Source organism: Neofelis nebulosa, chromosome 10 (assembly GCF_028018385.1).
Source record: "Neofelis nebulosa isolate mNeoNeb1 chromosome 10, mNeoNeb1.pri, whole genome shotgun sequence".
Classification (NCBI taxonomy): domain Eukaryota; kingdom Metazoa; phylum Chordata; class Mammalia; order Carnivora; family Felidae; genus Neofelis; species Neofelis nebulosa.
This window is the reverse complement of record NC_080791.1, coordinates 105,964,128-105,976,969: the sequence shown is the minus strand read 5'-3', so window position 1 is coordinate 105,976,969 and position 12,842 is coordinate 105,964,128. Positions and strand designations below refer to the sequence as shown.

The following is a 12,842-nucleotide window of genomic DNA, read 5'->3' as shown; positions in this document are numbered from 1 at the left end:
ACCCCAAGGGCAGCTGGTTAACGTCTCAGCTCCTGCTTCCAAACAGTTTAATACATCAATCTATACGCAAGGGCCCTAAGCCCCTGGAAGTGATGGCTGTCCAGGACAGGCTCCTCTTGTGAAAGCTGGAAGCCCCAGGGGCTTTTGGTCTTCAGCCAGTGGCCATAGGAAGGGTCTGGAATGTATACGAAACATGCAGCTTCTCGGGATCTTGCTCCAGAGCCTGATTCGGCGACCGGGTTGGGGGTCGTGGGGGAGGGGCGGGCTGCATTTCTAACGAGCGCTGCTGGCCCACGTCTGAAGATCGCACTTTCCGAAGCCCTGATTTACAAAATGACCTCGAGCCTCGGGGCGCCTGGGTGGCGCAGTCGGCTAAGCGTCCGACTTCAGCCAGGTCACGATCTCGCGGTCTGTGAGTTCGAGCCCCGCGTCAGGCTCTGGGCTGATGGCTCGGAGCCTGGAGCCTGTTTCCAATTCTGTGTGTCTCCCTCTCTCTCTGCCCCTTCCCCGTTCATGCTCTGTCTCTCTCTGTCCCAAAAATAAATAAAAACCGTTGAAAAAAAAATTAAAAAAAAAAAACAAAAAAACCAAAATGACCTCGAGCCTTAAAATCAATCCACGCCTTCCCTCCCTCCCCCTTCTCCTCCCTGCATCCCTTTCTCCCTCGTCTCTCTTTCCCTCTCTCTGACATACTCCTGAGTGTTCACAATGCTGAGATTGCAGGTGACTTTTGTGCGCACCACTTTTCGCCTTTGTAATTCCCTGCCTACGGGGAAAACTTACCGTTTCACAACCGCCTTGCATATTTTTCTAATCACAGCAAACGATAAGGCCATTGCAGTTAGGAGGGGGGGGGGGGGGTCTCTTCGAGGACGATTTGCTGCCTGTGCAGTGGGAAACATCTTTCCCATCGCTGTCCTTCCCTTGAGCCTCAGCGTCCTCGTCTGGAAAATGGGACAGTAGCACTACCTCAGCAATGAGAACGATGGGTGATGATTCAGTCAACTCTCCAAACCAGTGGTTCTCGTGCCCGGCTGCCGGCCCCTGGTGCGTCCGCCCCCACCCCGGCAGATTCGGTTGGGTGGACGGGCCCCAGACCCTCATGTTTTCTCAAGTTCCTCAGGCAAGGCCAATGGACAACGTGGGTTGAGAATCACTGCTGGAAGGGTTAATTCCCTACCTTGCATTCCGTCTTCCCCCACCCAAAAATGTCTACACTCCAGGGAGAGCTCTCCACTTAGCAGATGCTCAATATATTTTTAGTTAGAACTGAAACATGTGCCTAGCACCCGTCTGGCGCGGGCATGCTCACTTAACGTTAGCTGAAGGAGGGAAACACCTCCCTTTTTGCGCGCTCAGGTTCCTGCCTCCCCCATAATGACCACTGGAGGGCGCCCCTGACTCGCTGGCTCCGGCCACGGAAGCCCTGTTGGCTGATGAGCGGTCTGTAGGGACCCTGGAGCTGGCCCTGGAGGCTCCTTCTTCTCCTTCACCCTGACCAGCAGCTGTAGAGCCATGAAAGAGAGTCGGAAGACACCGTGGCAACCGGAGCGCTCTCTCTCTCCCCTGAACTTCAGGTTCCTTGCCGATATCCCAAAAGTCCTACCAGGACCAGCTGACAGTGCTGTGCCCCCCTCCTTCCCCTCCCAGATGCCCCAGGATATCCACAGACACACCTGGTGAGAAGCTGCTCCTGGCCCCAGCCCAGTGCTAAGACAGGTAGACCCCAGGCATAAGTCGGGGTCTTTTCCAGTGGCTCCCAGCCATGAAAATGTCCCCAGCCTGCATCTCAAGGCACACAGAGAGGCTATAGCAAGCACTGATGGACCCACGCTGTGCTTGGACAAAGGGCCCCAGGATTAACCCCTGCAAGGATGGCGTCCACCCCAGTCAGGGTCATCCTCTTCTGCTTTCTGTTCCACAAAGTAGTCCTCCAACAAACCATTTCTGATGCCGGAATGAAGCCTCATCCGATTCCTCCTGCGTCCAAAAATTCATAGTCAAATAAAAACGAAGGAAACCCTGCAATAACTTTAACACAAAATGGCAAGTCCTCGCAGCTGTGTCAGGGACACCAGAGGCCAGGGAAACTGTTACACGGAAGGGATCATTTCAGCCGGGTCCTGAGGCATGGGTAGGAGTTCGCCGGAGCTGAGAAGGACGGAGGGGTATTACATATAAGGGAAAGTCCATGCAAAGTCACGGAGGCATTTCTGAGGGACAGTTCGATAGGGTATTATTATCTCCATTTTACAGAGGAGGACCCTGAAGCTCAAGGCCTGTTGTATCCAAGGCCACACAGCTATAAAAGGCTAGGCTGGAGCTGAAATCTGGGTCTTTTCATTTTGAATCCTGCGGCTTTTTCATGACCCGCCATCACCTCTCTAGTGGATGCCAGTTTGGGGGGTGGGGGTGGGGGCAGAGGCTTACTCTTAGGGTAGTGGTCTCTGTTGGGGTTAAAGGGAGGTCCAGGGGGCTAGGAGACGCACAGAAGAGACGCTGACCGCAGCAGAGCCATAGCTCTCGAGGCCACCAGCGGAGAGCCATCTCCGGAGGCAGACAAAGCAGAGCTGGGAAGATGGGGGGAGGTTCCGGGGACAGAATGCTATGGTCTTTTCATCTAGAATCACCATGGCAACAGGAGCATCACAGAGGGCCTGCCACTGTGCCCTTCCAGGCCTGCCCCAGCTGGGCAGGAAGCAGAGGACCCGGCTTGGCTGGGGGGCAGTGGGCAGGAGGCCCTGGGGTGGCCCAACCAGCCCTGGATGCTGCCTCCCGGCTCTGTGCAGGGTACTTGCCGGCCCACACCCCTCTCTTGGGCCAATCACAGAAAGAACAGGGCAGAAGCCAAGAGAGAAAAAGGAGGGGGGCTGGGCATATCTGGTCAGAGGAGGGGAGGGACCCTACCAGCCTGGGGCCTGTAAGTAATACAGATAACAACATCTCTACACTGGGGCCAGCAGCCCCGATCCCTGAAGGGCTGGGTAGACTCAACATCCCAAGAGACGAACACATGAGCTCCGGCTCCTGTAGAAAGACAACGGGGACGGGGAGAGGCTGGGACACGCTGGGACACGCCGGGCCCAGCTTCACCAAGCCCAGTCCTGCCAATGACAATGGAATAGCATCGAATGGTCTGGAGCCAGCCCAGCCGGATACGAAAGGCAAGAGGATTCACCACAGCCTCGCGGAGAACGCTGGGATCTCCGAGCGGCCCTGTCCCCATGGACTCTGCCCCACCGAGGCCAGCCAGGTGAGGTGCAGACCCCATCCACAACCCCCTTCCCCACCAGCTTAGAGCTGGGGCTAATGGGCAGGTGAGGAGGTGGGGGGGAACCCCGGGCCAGGCTTCTCCTGAAGAACCCCGCGGGGTTTAAGAAGACCTGGGTGCTGTCCCACCTTCACTGCATGCGAGTCAGTAGCCTCAGGCTTCCTGATCTGTGGAATGGGCACATTAACGGCTGTGAGAGAACACAGATGGCTGCTCATCCACCCGCTTACTTGGTGGACAAAGACACCGAGGCGTAAAGAAAGGAATGGACTTACCTCAAGTCACAAAGAATTAGAGGCAGAGCTGGGAGGGTGTGAGGAGGCCACCTGTCCAGGTCAGAGCAGTGCGTCCCTTCACTGTTCCGGGAAGTTCCTGCTGTTCAGCTCCCACGGGTGCGTGCTGAACGTCAGCTGAGCTGTGCTTAGCCCCGTGCTGGGCATTGTGGGAGGGGAAGAGAAGAAGCTATGGTTTCCCCGATATCTTGAGCGTTTACTAGGTGCCAGGCAGTGCACGGAGCGCTATTTCGAAATGGTTTCATCTCATCATCAGAACTGGGGAATAGAAGTGTTATCCACCTGTTACAGGTAGGTGTCAAGGCCCAGAGAGAAGCGAAGTACCTCGTCCGAGCCTCCACTCACACCCGAGTCTCCAGGCCGTTGCAGACTGCCTCCTGGCCCTCGGTTACTGACCCCGGGTTGGTCGGCAGGTCAGGCTGCCTGGCAGCGGTGTCCTGGAGGGGACTCCTCTGCCCTGTGGGCAGCCGGACCAGGCGGCCAGATCAGGTGGGAGTCTGTGTGCCAGTTTCTAGGGCAGTCTTCTCCAGGAGGGGGCCAGGTGGGTGAAACAGACCCAAGGGCAGTGGGGAGGATGGCAGACGGGCGGGGCAGCTGAGGAGTAAGCCGTGTTGGTGGCTCTCTGTTAGGTAGACGGGACCACCCAGCAAGCCGCCTTTAGTGGCCTTGAAGTGTCTCAGCCCCAGGTTGCCCGGACAACCACAGCCTCAACCCTTCTTCTCCACCGCAGCCTGGGGTTTCAGAGTTAGCAAATAAAAACACAGGGCAGTCAGTTACATCTGAATTTCGGATAAACCTCAGTGGGTCCTACACTACATAGGCCCCGGGGGGCGGGGGGGAGGGCACCCAGAAGCAAGAGTCTTCTCTGTGTGGGCATCTCCGCTGCGGTGCACCTGCTTCATTGGCTGCTTGGGCTGCTGATTTCAGGAGCCTGGCTGCTCCAGGGGAGGTCGGGGGAAGCTTGCTGGGAATGCAGACTCTCAGGTCCCACCCTAGCCCACTCGATCAGAATCTGCGCTTTAACAGGATCCCCCGGGAGGTCTGTGTGCACCTGACAGTTGGACAGCCTTGTTTCACACAGCAACAGAGGCGATTTAAGTTTATTCTGGCACCGTATGTTTATTGTAGGCAGCTAGGAAAATGCAGCGCGGTGAAGAAAACCAACATCACCGAAGATTATCATTTTGATGTATTTCCTTCCTGTCTTTTAACATCGAGGGAAAATGCACATGCCATCAAAGTCACGATTTTAACCGTTTTCCATGTACAATTAATTCAGTGGCTTTTACTTCATCCAACCATCGCCACTAATTCTAGAACATTTTCGTCACCCGGATGGAAACCCAGTACCTATTACGCAGTCACTCCCCGTTCACCCCTTTCTCCCATCCCTGGTAACCATCAATCTACTTCTGTCTATACGGCTTTGCCTTTTCTTGACATTTCATATAAATGGAATCAAAGAACGTTTGTCCTTTTATGTCTGGCTTCTTTCCCTTGGCCTGATGTTTTCAAGGTTCAGCCACATTATAGCACATGTTGGTGCTTTATTCCTTTCTGGGTTGAATGATATTCCACCGTACGGATATACCCCAGTTTGTTTATTCCTTCCTTGGTTGATGGACATCCAGATTGTTTCCATTTTTTTTTTTTTTATCTACCATGTATATTTATAGAGATGTTTTTCTTTAAACGTTCAGTTCTTTGGGGTATATACCTAGGAGTGAAATTGTTGGATCACATGGTAATTCTCTGGCTCACTTCTCAAGGAGCTGCCTGTTTTCCACAGTGGCTGTACTATTCTACGTTTTTACCAGCACGGCCTGAAGGATTCCTGTTTCTCCATCTTGTTATTTTCCTTAAAAACAAAACAAAAACAAAAACAAAAACAAAACCATGCTATCTTAGTGGTGTCTCCTTGTGGTTTTGACTTGCATTTCCCTCATGACAAATGATGTTGAACCTCTCATGTGCCTATTGGTTATTTGCACGTCTTCATTGGAGAAATGTCTATCCAAGTCCATTTCCCATCTTTTAACTGGATTGTATTCCTATTGTTTGAGTTATAAGAGTTCTTTATATATTCTGGATGCTAGAGTCTTACAAGATATATATGATTCACAACTATTTTTCCCCATTCTTTGGTTTGTTTTTTCACCTTCCTGAGAATGTTCTTTGATGCCCAAAAGGTTTTGTTTGTTTGTTTGTTTGTTTGTTTTTAGGGGTGCCTGGGTGGCTCAATTGGTTAAACGTCCCACTTCAGCTCAGGTTATGATCTCACAGTTCATGAGTTTGAGCCCCGCGTCAGGCTCTGTGCTGACAGCTCAGAGCCTGGAGCCTGCTTCAGATTCTGTGTCTCCCTCTCTCTGCCCTTTCTCCACTCACGTCTGTCTCTGTTTCTCAAAAATAAACATTAAAAAAATTTTTTTAAGTTTTTTTTTTTTTTTTTTTTTACAAAGTTCAGTTCATTTTTTCTTTTGTTCTTTGTTCTTTTGGTGTCATATCTAAGAAATCGTTACCAAATTCAAGGTCATAAAAATTTACTGTTAAGTTTTCTAATGGTTCTGTATCTCCAGGTCTTACACGTAGGTCTTTGACATATTTTGAGTTAATTTTTGTATGTGGTGAGAGGTAGGGGTGCAACTTCATTCTTTTTCCTTGTCTTTTTCTTTTTCTTTTTCTTTTTCTTTTCTTTTCTTTTCTTTTCTTTTCTTTCTCTTTCTCTTTTTCTTTTTCTTTTCTTTTCTTTCTTTTTTTTTTTTTTTTTGTTTGAGAGAGGGAGAGAGAGAGTGCAAGCCAGGGAGGGGATAAAAGAGAGGTAGACAGTGGATCCGAAGCAGGCTCTGTGCTGACGGCAACAGCTTGATGTGGGGTTCAAACCCACAAACCATGAGATCATGACCTGAATTGAAGTCAGACGCTTAACCTACTGAGCCACCCAGGTGCCCTGTCTTTTTTTTCCTTTTTAAGTAATCTCTACACCCAACGTGGGGCTCGAACTCAGACCCTGAGATCAAGAGTCACATGCTCTACCAACTGAGCCATCCAGGTCCCCCCCACTGACTCTTGTCTTTTGCACGCAGATATCCAGTTGTCCAAGCACTACTATTTGAAAAGATTATTCTTTCCCCACTGAATGGTCTTGCCACTCTTGTTGAAAATCACTTGTCAATAGATGTATGGGTTTACTTCTGGACTCCTGATTTTATTCCATTCGTCTATATATCTTTATGCCAGTACCACACTGTTTTGGTTGTGCAGCTTTGTAGAAGTTTTGAAATTGGGAAGTGTGAGTTCTCCAATTTTGTTCTTCCATTTCAAGATTGTTTGGGCCATGTAGGATCCCTTAAAATTCCATATGAATTTGAGGATCAACTTGCTCATTTCTGCAAAAAAGACAGTTGCAATTTTGATGGAGATTGCGTCGAGTCTGTAGATCACTTTGCTTTCTTTACAATATTGTTTCTTTACAGTCCATGAACATAGGATGTCTTTTCATTTATTTAGATCTGTTTAAATTTCTTTCAACAATGTTTTGTAGTTTTTAGCGTACAAGTCTTGTACTCCTTTGTTAATCTTATTCCTAAATATTTTATTATTTTTTATAATATTATAAATGAAGTTTTCTTTTTTAATGTTTATTTTTGGGAGAGAGAGAGAGAGTGTGTGTGTGTGTGTGTGTGTGTGTGTGAGTGGGGGAGGGGCAGAGAGAGAGGGAGATACAGAATCCTAAGCAGGCTCCAGGCTCTGAGCTGTCAGCACAGAGCCTGATGCAGGGGGCTCAAACTCACAAACCGTGAGATCATGAACTGAGCTGAAGTCGGACGCCTAACCGATTGAGCCACCCAGGCACCCCAGTGAAGTTGTTTTTCTAAATTTCTTTTCCGGATTGTTCATTGCTAGTGTATAGAAATACAACTGATTTTTGCACATTGATCTGATATGCTGCAACTTTGCTGAATTCATTTATTAGTTATGATAGTGTCTGTGTGGATTCGTTAGGATTTTCTACATATAAGATTACACCATCTACAAATAGAGACAGTTTTACTACTTCTCTTCCAATTTGGATGCCTTTTACTTTCTTCCCATGGCTAAAACTTCCAGTAAAATGTTGAATAGAAGTGGCAAGACCAGACATCCTCATAGTGTTTCTGATCTTAGGAGGAAAGCTTTCAGTCTTTCACCATTGAGTATGATATTAACTGTGGATTTTCACAGATCTCCGTTATCGAGCTAAGAAAGTTCCCTCTGAGTCCTAGTTTTATGAGTATTTTTATCATGAAAGGTGTTAGGTGGGTTTTTCCCCCCAAACTTTGTTTATTGTGGTAAAATGTAACACAACATAACATTTAAAATTTTACCCATTTCTTTTTTTTTTTAATTTATGTATTTATTTTGATAGGGAGAGAGAGAATGCCAAACAGACTCCACAGTGTCAGCACAGAGCCCAATATGGGGCTTGAACTCACCAACCATGAGATCATGACCTGAGCTAAAATCAAGAGTCAGACGCTTACCTGACTGAGCCACCCAGTGGTCATTCCAACAAATGCCCTCCTTAATGCCCATCACCCATTTGGATCATCCCCCTACCCAACACCCCTCCAGCAACCCTCAGTTTGTTCTCTGTATTTAAGAGTCTCTTATGGTTTGCCTCCCTCTCTGTTCTTATGTTCTTCTTCCTTCCCTTCCCCTATGTTCATCTGTTGTGTTTCTTAAATTCCACATATGAGTGAAATGATATATTTGTATTTCTCAGACTAACTTATTTCGCTTAGCATGATACAATCTAGTTCCATCCAGGTTGTTGCAAATGGCAAGATTTCATTCTTTCTGATTGCCAAGTAATAGTCCATTGTGTATATATATACCATATCTTTATCCATTCATCAGTCAATGGACATTGGGCTCTTTCCATACTTTGGCTATTGTCGATAGTGCTGCTATAAACATTTGGGTGTAGGTGCCCCTTTGAATCAGCATTTTTGTATCCTTTGGATAAATACCTAGTAATGTAATTGCTGGATCATAGGGTAGTTCTATTTTTAATTTTTTTGAGGAACCTCCACACTGTTCTCCAGGGTGGCTGCACCAGTTTGCATTCCCACCAACAGTGCAAAAGGTTTTCCTTTTCTCTGCATCCTCACCAACATTTGTTGTCTCCTGAGTTGTTAATTTTAGCCATTCTGACAGGGGTGAGGTGGTATCTCATTGTGGTTTTGATTTGTATTTCCTGATGATGAGTGATGTTGAGCATCTTTTTTGCATGTCTGTTCGCCATCTGGATGTCTTCTTTGGAAAAATGTCTGTTCATATCTGTTGACCATTTCTTCACTGGATCACTTGTTTTTTGGGTATTGAGTTTGATAAGTTCTCTATAGATTTTGGATAATAACCCTTTGCCCAATATGTCATTTGCAAATATCTTCTCCCATTCTGTCAGTTGCCTTTTAATTTTGTTGATTGTGCAGAAGCTTTTTATCTTGATGAGGTCCCAATAGTTCATTTCTAAGTATCTCATATAAGTGGAATCAAACAGTATTTGTCTTTTTGTGACTGGCTTATTTCACTTACCATAATATTTTCAAGGTTCATCAGTAAGGGTGTTGGGTTTTATCAAATTATTTTTCTACATCCGTTGACATGGTCATGCGACTCTTTTCCTCTATTCCATTAATACTGTGTATTACATTGATTAATGTTCATAAGTTGAACCGCCTTTGCATTCTTGGGATAAATCCCACTTGCCCATACAGTATGATCATTTTAATTGCTGGATTCAAATGTCTCAGTATTTTGTTGATAATTTTTGCATCTATATTCATAAGGCATATTGGTCTATAGATATCTTTTCTTATAATTTCTTTGTCTGGCCTTAGTATCAAAGTAACACTGGCATCATGGAATGAATTAGGAAGCAGGGTCTATTTTTTGGAAAAGTTTGAGAAAGATTGGTATTCATTTTTCTTTAAATGTTTGAGAGAGTTTACCAGTGAAGCAATCTGGTCCTAGCATTTTCTTTACTGGAAATTTTTTGTTTACTTTCACAGTCTCTTCTTATGGGTCTATTCAGGTTTCTATTTGTTCTCGAGTCAGTTTTAGTAGTTTGTGTCTTCTAGGAAATTTTCTTTTCATCTAGATTATCTGATTTTTTGGTATATAATTATTCATCATATTATCTTACAATCCTTTTTGTATCTATAAAGTTGATAGCAATGTCCCTACTTTCATTCCTGATTTTAGTGGCTTGAATCTTTTATCTCTATTTTTTGTCATTCTAACTAAAAATTCATCAATTTTGTTAACTCCTTTCAAAGAAGCATCATTTGTTTTTATTGATTCTCTTTGTTGTTTTTCAATTCTGTATTTCCTTTATTTCCACTCCAATCTTTATTTCCTTCCAAAGTTCTGCTGACTTTGGGTTTAGTTTGGTTTTTTTCTAAGTTCCTTAAGTTGAGGTTTAGGGTGGGACTTGAGTGAGGTTGAGTTATGAGGTTGGAGACTCTGTAAATATCTTGCTACCAAAGGGAGCACCAGTCTGAGAATACAGTTAAACCAGGAAGAGGACAAGAGAGACATTGGATCTTGAGGACAGTGCTTGAGCCCCTGAAACAGTCCATGTCTAAAGCAAGTCCTACTTCTGGACATTCAGTTACATATTCAATACATTTTCTTTGGGCCCATTTAAAAAAAGTTGGAAGTTTAGTTATTGATTTGAGATCTTTCTTCTGTTTAATATATGCTGTTTTTATTTTCATTCATCTCATCTAATTTCCCTTGTGATTTCTTTTTATGCCATTGGGCATGTAAAAGTATTATTGTATTTTCACATATCGCATTTATTAATTTCTGGTTTCATGTCATTGTGGTCAGAGAAAATACTTCAAATGCATTCAGTAGTTTTAAATGTATTGAGACTTGTTTTGTGGTATAAACATGGTTTATCCTGAGGGATGTTCCATGCTTACTTGAGAAGAATGTATATTCTGCTGTTGTTGGGTGGAGTTAGGTCTAGTTGGTTTATAGTGTTGTTCAATGCTTCTATTTCTTTGTTTGTCTTTTGTGTAGTAGTTCCATCCATTACTGAAAATGGAATATTGGAGAGGCACCTGGGTGGCTCAGTTGATTAAGTATCCGACTTTGGCTCAGGTCATGATCTCATGATGGGTAAGTTCGAGCCCTGCATTGTGCTCTCTGCTGTCATTGTGTTCTCTGCCTACTTCAGATCCTCTGCCCCTTTCCTGCTTGTGCTCTCTCTCTCTCTCTCTCTCTCTCTCTGTCAAAAATAAATAAACATTAAAAAGAAAAGAAAATGGAGTATTGGAGTCCTTATTATTATTGTCATATTTATTTCTCCCTTAAGTATATGTTTATTATTGTTATATCTTCTTGATGGATTGAGCTTTTTATCATTATATAATACCTCTCTTTTAATAATTTATGGTTATAAATAAAAAATAAATATAAATAATTTATAAAGTCTCTTTTAATAATTTTTGCCTTAAAGCCTATTTTTAAAATAGTAGTACAGCCACTTCATCTCTCTTTTTGTTAATTTTTGGCATGGATTATCTTTTCCATCCTTTCACTTTTAACCTATTTGACTTTTTGAGCCAAAGAAAGACTCTTGTGACAGCATATAATTGCATTATGTGTTTTTTTAATCCATTCCATTAACCTGTCTTTTAATTAGAGAATTTAATCCATGTATATTTAATGCAATTACTAATAAGAACTTATGTCTGCCACTTTGTTTGCTATATGTCTTATATCTTGTTGTTTCTCAATTCCTCCTTCTTTTGCGTTAGACGTTTTCTTTTTCTTTTTTTTTTTTTTAAATTTTTTTTCAACGTTTTTTATTTATTTTTGGGACAGAGAGAGACAGAGCATGAATGGGGGAGGGGCAGAGAGAGAGGGAGACACAGAATCGGAAACAGGCTCCAGGCTCCGAGCCATCAGCCCAGAGCCTGACGCGGGGCTCGAACTCACGGACCGTGAGATCGTGACCTGGCTGAAGTCGGACGCCCAACCGACTGCGCCACCCAGGCGCCCCTTCTTTTTTTTTTTTAATGTTTATTTATTTTTGACGAAAGAGAGACAGAGCATGAGTGGGGGAGGGGCAGAGAGAGAGGGAGACACAGAATTGAAAGCAGGCTCCAGGCTCCGAGCTGTCAGCACAGAGCCCAACGTGGGGCTTGAACTCACAGACCACGAGATCATGACCTGAGCCCAAGTCGGATGCTCAACTGACTGAGTTGCCCAGGTGCCCTGGTGTTAGATGTTTTCTAATGTAACATTTTGATTCCCTTGTTGTTTCTGTTACCAGATATATTTTATTTTCTTAGTTGTTGTCCTGCGGATTACAATTAACATCTTAATTTATAATAATCTAGTTCAAATTAATACCAATTTAATTTTGATAATGTAAAAAAATTTTGTTCTTCTATAGCTCCATCCCTGTCCTTTATGTTGTTAGCATCACAAATTACATCTTTATATATTAGGTATCCATCAGCATAGATTTATAATTATTACAGTTGTCCTTTAAATTATATAAAAAAAAAAGAGTTACATTAAAAGAATTCATCATTGCCGACTTTTATATTTACTTATATCAGTGTTCATTTCTTCATATGGATTTGAGTTACTGTCTACTGTCTTTTCATATCAGCCTGAAGGACTCTCTTTAACATTTCTTGTAAAGAAAGTCTACTAGTGACAAATTCTTATAATTTTTGTTATTCTGGAAATGTCTTGATTTATCTTTAACTCCTGAAGGATAGTTTTGCCAGATAAAAATTCCTTGCTGCCTTTCCTTCCCTTTCAGAACTTCAAATATATTATCCCACTTCCTTATGGCCCCCAAAGTTTCTGATGAGAAATCAGCTGGAGAATCTGAGGTTCTCTTGTATGTGATTAGTCACTTTTCTCACTCTAAAGATTCTCTTTTTGGTTTTGGCCTTCTACAGTTTGATTATGTCCTGGTGTGGATCTCTTTGAGTTTATCTTACTTGAAGTTAATTAAGCTTCCTGGATGTGTAGATTAAGTCTTGCTTCAAATTTAGAAGTTTTTAGCCATTATATCTTTCTTATTTCTCCCCTGCCCCTCCTTCTGGGATTTCCACTATGCATTTGTTAGTATGCATGATGTTGTCTCATACATCTCTTTGGTTGTGTTTCTTTTTTTTTTTTTTTCATGTTTTTTTTCCTTTCTGTTCCACAGCCTGGGTAATCTCAATTGATTTATCTTCTAGTAGGCTGACTCTTTCTTCTGC

The 12,842-nt window shown here is 44.0% G+C and overlaps 1 protein-coding gene and 1 long non-coding RNA gene across 6 annotated transcripts in view; one reads left to right on the top strand and one right to left on the bottom strand.

The window, feature by feature from the left end:
* Positions 1-12,842, bottom strand: part of LOC131487996 (uncharacterized) — a 170,127-nt gene that overhangs the window by 48,883 nt on the left and 108,402 nt on the right. The window lies entirely within an intron of this gene.
* RAB3IL1 (RAB3A interacting protein like 1) overlaps positions 2,696-12,842 on the top strand; it is a 43,012-nt gene continuing 32,865 nt past the window's right edge. Inside the window, exon 1 of one of the 5 annotated variants that reach the window (XM_058689264.1) lies at positions 2,696-3,253. In XM_058689264.1, the coding sequence (XP_058545247.1) occupies positions 3,132-3,253 (122 nt within the window). In that variant the 5' untranslated portion in view covers positions 2,696-3,131. Of the gene's footprint in view, positions 3,254-3,332; positions 3,856-4,736; positions 4,767-12,842 lie in introns of those variants that run through there. The other 4 variants (XM_058689266.1, XM_058689269.1, XM_058689268.1 and 1 more) reach the window with 4 other exon arrangements.